The 7,267-nt window shown below is 47.5% G+C and overlaps 1 protein-coding gene across 1 annotated transcript in view; it reads right to left on the bottom strand.

The window, feature by feature from the left end:
• Positions 1–7,267, bottom strand: part of LOC106810216 (PHD finger protein 14-like) — a 23,996-nt gene that overhangs the window by 11,973 nt on the left and 4,756 nt on the right. Inside the window, exons 7-10 of the mRNA XM_014813500.1 lie at positions 2,534–2,589; positions 2,256–2,367; positions 1,599–1,721; positions 623–813 (exon numbers count right to left, since the gene is read on the bottom strand). Coding sequence (XP_014668986.1) covers positions 623–813; positions 1,599–1,721; positions 2,256–2,367; positions 2,534–2,589 — 482 coding nt within the window. The remainder of the gene's footprint in view (positions 1–622; positions 814–1,598; positions 1,722–2,255; positions 2,368–2,533; positions 2,590–7,267) is intronic.

Genomic DNA, 7,267 nt, shown 5'->3' with positions numbered 1-7,267 from the left:
GTGCCGTGGACACCGATCTGTCACAAGCGGTCCGATCACAAGCACGTAATATTACGTCGTCCGCACAAAGTGCAAACATGCGTAGAAATTAGCGATCACAACCACGCAATATTACCTGGTCCGCACACAGTGGAAACATGCGAAGCACGTAATATTCGATTATTACGTTTACGTTGTACCCATTCACATCTATCTATATTCTAACTTTTGAGTCCGTATCATCAACCAGTACATAGCATACAATAAAACGTTTCTGTGTGGGTGTGTGTATTTCACTGTGTACTTGCCAAACAAATGGTTAATGTACGTGTTACGTGTAAGCATGATTGCACATGTATTTGTATTGACATCTCAACCATAAAAAACAAACATGTGCAACAACTAAACTCTCCATATAACACCTTACACATAACACTACTGCACTGGTAACACATGTATCACAATCACTAAGCCCGCGCGTAGCGCGGGTTTCAGCTAGTAATAATAATAACAAGAATAGCAACAACAACAACAATGAGAATGCTCATTATGACAGTGTACGGCGACGATGTAAACAATACGAACGCGTAAACAACGAGACGGTGTAAACAAAGCGACGGTGTAAACAACGCGACGCCCGCACCTGTGCAGCTTGCGGTGGAAGCGTTTCTGCTCGGGTGTCGTCATGTCCTCCAGCTTCTCCCGCAGGGTCCGCTTCTTCGTCTGCGAGCGCAGCGCGAGCCAGTTCCTGCGCTTGCTCGCCGTTATCGATCGGTCGGCGTGCAGCTTGCAGTACGCGTAGAACGGGTCGGCGATCTCCTCGTAAGGCAGCGCCTGCGGTGGGGGACGTGAGAAACAATAATAACTAACAAGGCCGTACGCAGGAAATATTCTGTAGGGGGGCAAAGGTACTCCCCATGCCCCCTGTGCGCTAACGTTTCGCAATTTCACTTTTCTTTATTTAAAGTGTAATATTTCTTTGATGATCACATTTCTATTTTATTTCTAAAAGTGTACAGTATTTGCCCCATTAAAAAGCATACTCTGAAAAGCTCTAGGGGGGAAACTGCCCCTGCTGCCCCCCTGCTGCGTACGGCCCTGATAACTAATATAATATATATATAACGCCTGAGCTCTGGCTGCCCGACGGATATCTCGTAAGGCAGTGCCTGCAGAAACGCGCGTGCAGGCACGGGGATGTGAGGAACGGTGAGAGAAATATACACGCCCTGCCAGTGTACTACCAGTTCAAAACCAGGCACCAAACTTGAAAGAACATAAAGAAGAAAAAATTGCTCTAAAAAGTTATTCTAAAAATCTGCTTGTCCAGCGGACAAGCTACTGGACATGTCTACTTGTCCTCCGTGGAAATGGACAAGTGAGGACAAACGGATAGCCCTTATTTCGAACACTGGTCATGCAGCCAGAGTATATCACTTCCCTACCCCACCTACTATCACTTCCCTAACCCATATATCACTTCCCTACCCCACCTATCACTTCCCTACCCCATATATCACTTCCCCACCCCATATATCACTTCCCTACCCCTATTACCACCTCTCTATCCCCATGTACAGCTCCCCTACCTCCAGTAATGCACGATGACGAGCACCTACCTCGGACAGCAGGCCGTGTCGCTGCGCGCACGTCACGTGGAAGTAGTTACGGCACATGCCAGCGTCGCATCGGATGCAGACGCCGCAACGATTCAGCTTCTCATCCTCACAGAGTCCGCACTCCTAAAGCATCATCATCATCATCATCATCATCATCATCAGCAGCAGCAGCAACAACAGCAACAGCAGCAGTAGTAGCAGCATCATCACCATCATCATCATCATCATCATCATCATCATCAGCAGCAGCAGCAACAGCAACAGCAACAACAGCAGCAGTAGCAGCAGCATCATCATCGTCATCATCATCATCAGCAGCAGTAGCAGCAGCAGCAGCAGCATTGCAGTGTAGGCGTCACCACCGTGTGCACAGCACAGCGCGCAGAATGGATAGTTAGCATTAGTGCACCGAGATAGACGATGCACAACTGACAGTGAGAGGTGCAAAATGCACGCTACAGAGCACGACAATGTAGAGCAAATAGTTCACGGTACACGATGATGATTGAACAATAGGGAAACCATAGGGAATAGTACAGAATATGTAACATGCAGTACGTGGTGCGTGCAGCAGTACGTGCTGCAAAGCAGAAAGAACAGTGAAGATGTACACTAGCGGTAGTGTGTCCTATTTCTGCGTGCTATATTTTTACATACCCGCTGACCAAATCGGGAGTAAGGCATCTCGTAGAGGGTGATTCGTGTGAGCTTGTCGACGTCTCCGAAGGCAATGCCCTGCACGTACAGGGCACAAACGAGATGCACCCACCTGGCACAGCACACAAGAAACGGCACGTGAAACCACATATATGAAACACACTATTTTTTCACTTATTGGTACATAATGAAATTCTGAACTCATCTGAACACATTTTCGCATTAAGTAAAGTTTTCAGCGGAAATTTAGCAAAAAGCGGCATCAACGAAATACTCACTTTCTTGTGTCGGTCTCCTTAAATAGTCCGCCCAAGTTTGGACACAGTTCACAGCTCTGCGAAAGACATAAAATTTACATCATTCAATAACAAAAACTTGCATACTTGGTATCGCTACACACCACTTTACATTGTTTTCTTCTGTACCAACTAAATCAAGAATGCCTATTACCGATAAAATTAAAGCTACGCGATGCCAAAATGGTTAACTATGGTTGCACGTATCTAAGCACCACCACTACCACCACCATCGCCACCGCCGCCACCACCACCACCACGCCAGCACACACCACACCACCGCCGCCACCACCGCACCACCACCCACCACTGCCACCACCACCCCGACACCGCAGCCCACCGACCACAACCGCAGCAGCCACCAGCACCACCAACCATACACCGCCACCGCCACCCTACGACCACCACCAGCAGCCGCACTGCAGCACTGCAATGCCACCCAACACTGCAAGTGCCACCAGCACCACCACTCACCACCACCACACAACCGCCACCACCACCACCCCACCCACCACCACCACCCACCACCACCACCACCACCACTACCACAGACTTCGCCCGCCACAACCGCCACCGCCACGCCTCCTCCACCGCCACGGCGGGGGCCCTCCGCCACCGCCATCACCAGCCAGCATATCGCGACGTCTCTTAGTTCCTTGCCTCACCGTCTTGTATGTTGGCGCCGGACGACCACGCCATCGCCAGAACCACGGCTCCGTGTGAGCTGGGACGAAGCGTTCGCTGGCCTCCGACTGTCGCTGTCCGAGATGCCGCTAGCATCCCTCGTGCCACGGACACGCCGCAGCGGCTCACACTCGACGATCTCGTCCGGAGCGGCTTCGCTTGCGACGGACGAAAAACAAGTGAACAACGACGGCGGGACGCTGCTGCGATGAGGGAAGCGACAGCAACGAAGCGACGAGGAAGCACGGATGAGGAGCGGAAAGGCGAATGGACTGTCTCGTAATTTACGCTGATGGGCGTGAATTTGCGCATCAGACGATGCTAAGCTTGCATTGTCGCGTCAGAAGTGATCGATTTTTCAGATTAAGTTCTCTTCAATTAAGCAACCAAATGTGTGTGAATCCATGAACGTTGCTTATCTGCCATCAGTTTCAACTTATATAATTATAAGTCGTTATAAAATGATAAATGCTATGTAAATTACGAAAAGATGCGTTCAATCGCGCACCTTTCTGGAAGCATGTCCATTCGTTACGAAAGTGCAGAGTAGCACGATCAACAAATCAAGGGTGAGGAAATGAGAAGACCTAACTCTAACAGTATTCACACGATGCCTGTGTTTAGCAGTGCCAGGTGTGTAAACGTACCTAATGTCACCTAAACACTTACAGCGGCACGATCCTCACATCCGCAGGGGTGCGTTCCTCCTCGCTTCTCCGCTCGCAACTCTGTAAATGTTCTTGATAAATATTTGCGTGACAATGTATACAAGTCCTGGCATCCCTGAAAGATTTCTGGCATCAGTGCACTATTTATACACCACTTGTGTGCTCAACAGGCTCACGCACAGCATTGCACAACACAACACACACACACACACACACACCACACGCACGCACACACACGCACGCAGAGCGCACACACACACACACACGCACGCACACACACATCGCACGCAGGACGCAGCATGCACGCGAAACAACAAATGCACACACGGCACGCACGCATGCACATCGGACACATCACGACGCACGCACGCACCACACACACGATACACGTGCATACGTTGCTGGCCTTCTCCTTACCCTGAGACACGAGTCAGTGCTGCATGCCTCTCTTGGCCTTTTCTAGCAGCTCTGATATTGATCATTGTCCTTCATGTAGACGACCTCCACTCGTGATGTCATAATCTTCCTCTCAGCGACCTTAACCTTCTGAAATTCCAAACAGCAGTAGCTGAATACGTTAGCGCAGGATAGTTAGAATAAGAGTCTTCGTTTGCTTCTTGAAAGTGATTCAACACTCACTAGAATTGGATCTGCTGAATCTACGGAATTCTCTTGAATGTACTTATACAGACATTTCATGCACCTGAGTCGCACAACCACAATAATGAACAACAAGGAAAATGTCATGAGCTACCCTGCTTACGCGTTATAATATTAGCCATAAGCCCAATCTACATCAACTTCAAAACTTCCATGGGCAACAATATTGTTACAGAATTCGGATTTCAAGTGGAAGGTGACCTGCTGACTCATATGAATACATAAAATTCAAGTACCTCATACTCTGTGTCGTCCGTTACCACTTCTTTGGATTCCATCATGTTCATCTTTAGTCATCCTATCATCTGAACAATTCTCTGCCATGGGAAAGAATACAATCACAAATATATTAGATTATTATGTTATTTGATGGATCGATGTGCAGAGTTTCAAGCAAACTAGTAAATATATCGCTGACTTCCCGATTAAAAAATAAGGTGTTAACCTTCCTCATGCCTGCCCTGGTCATCTGTTTAAACATTTACCTCACTTTCGATTGCCAGTTTCGGAAATCCACTGTTCTTCATGTCGCTGTCATCTAGAGCCACCAAATTTCACCTGCAGTCAGATGACTCTCAACAGGCTTGACTGTTTACGTTGTTTTCGCAGTCTCTACTGTCTGAAAACTGAACAGTTAAACACTCGTCAGCATGGCTGCATTGAACTAAGCATGGGGTTGGGTGCTGCCATTAACGGTACTTAAACGTACGCTCATAGGGTCTTATGTCACCAGGGTTACTGGCCAAGAAGATTAACCTGGGTACGCTCGGGTATACGCGCGAACGTACCCTGGTAACTATCTGATATAGTCTGAGGTTAGGGTCTAGGGCAGTAGCGTAGGCCGATGCCCTAGGACCGCTTAGTGGGCAGTAGGCGAGGTACTTAGGGGCTGAAGTAGTTTCGCGACCAAAAACCGTATTGCAATATATTGCAATACGACAAAACCGTATTGCAATATTTTCCAATACGTATTGGGAAGTGTATACCATGCTGCATGCATGATATAGTAACAATTTGATGGTTTTAATATCATCATATATTGTATTATATGACATGATTTAATTTCTCATGTTTTTCTTGAGAAACAGAAGCACGGCAATGTTTTCCGCTGACAGTGCAGCCCTCTGTGCCGTAACAATGTCACCCGCTGTACTGAATACCCTCTCGGAAGGCACTGATGTAGCTGGAATACAGAATACCCCTGCTGCATAATTGGCTAATACTGGATACTGAAACTGAAACTGAAACAGTGGGTGCTTGCTTCAGCTTGTATCGTGCGCGCGCGGGCACTCAGGTGAGCATAGGCTATATATATAAACTCCCTAGTTGCCGTGCTCTGTGCCTCGCGCACACGTCTGCCCCACTCTGCCCGCGCAGTAGTACCGCGCAGTGCTCCATGCAGTGGTCGCTTACCAGTAATACTGTATGCGTCGTGCAGACATTGTGCTTTCGTAATATATACACCGCCAGTGCATAATTTTCGAGCCCATTAACAATATAGACATAAAGGCAAGTGTCAAGTAATTGTATTTCTTGTTATACCACCGTATCGTAAAATATCGATATCCGAAAGTTGTATCGCGATATATCGAGTTTCCAAAATATATTGCAATATACCGATATACCGGTATATCGTTACACCCCTACGAGGTACGGTCCGGCATATTAGATAGTACCAAGGTACGCTCCGGCAGTACCCTGGGAGACATAGATCCTCTCAGTTTAACTTACGGGTAGCGTATAACAGCAACCACTGTTCGCTCGGCATGAGACTTTATTTACTAAACTAAAGCTGTACTACTACTACAGACTACATACATACAGTGCTATATCTATCACCTTATGTATTGTGACTTTTCATTCTAATATGTATCGTTGTATACTGAATGTAAATATTAAAATATGTCTTGTGCACAAATAATTTTTTTTTGAATCTGGAATCTACAGTACTGGCAGCGCCAGTGGCGCGGAGAGGGTCTATGTCCCCCAGGGTACTGCCGGAACGTACCCTGGGTACGGTCCGGTACACCGGAACGTAACCTGGTACTATCTAATACTAATATATGGGGTAATAGTAATAACTAATATGCCGGACCGTACCTCGCCTACTCCACTAACGAGTCTAGGGAGTCGCCTACGCCTACTCCCTAACCCTAACCATATCAAATAGTTACCAGGGTAAGTTCCGGTATACCGGACCGTACCAAGGGCGTGTGCAGGATTTGTACCAGGGGGGAGGGGTCTAACCGTAACCCAAACTTACGAGCACGCGAAGGGGGGGACTGGGAAGCCCTCCCCCAGAATTTTTTTGAAATTAGACCCCCTTAGATGCGTTTTCTGCGCGAGCAGGGGAAGGGTCAGACCCCCTTGACCCCCCCCGTACACGCCCCTGCGTACCCAGGGTATAATACCTACCCTCCATTACCCTATGGGTAATATACCCAGGTAACAAATTAAATACGGGACGTCTGGTCACCCTGATTGCTAGCTAGCTGCACTGGTGCTCACTGTTTCGGATCCGAAGCGAAACTGCCAGCGTTCGAAAGTTCGCGTAGAATAACTGAACTATTCCATGAAGATGATCAGTATTTTAATCCGAAGTGTAATATTAGTGCTTTGTAAGTTTATTTATGCATTTAATTTCTCTGTCTCTTTACGCAACGAAATATTGAACTTAGACATGGCTGCTTTTTCTTTTTAAATG

The sequence above is a fragment of the Priapulus caudatus genome, unplaced genomic scaffold, assembly GCF_000485595.1.
Source record: "Priapulus caudatus unplaced genomic scaffold, Priapulus_caudatus-5.0.1 Scaffold421, whole genome shotgun sequence".
Classification (NCBI taxonomy): Eukaryota; Metazoa; Priapulida; class Priapulimorpha; order Priapulimorphida; family Priapulidae; genus Priapulus; species Priapulus caudatus.
The sequence above is the reverse complement of the archived record's forward strand: the minus strand, read 5'-3'. Positions and strand labels throughout refer to the sequence as shown.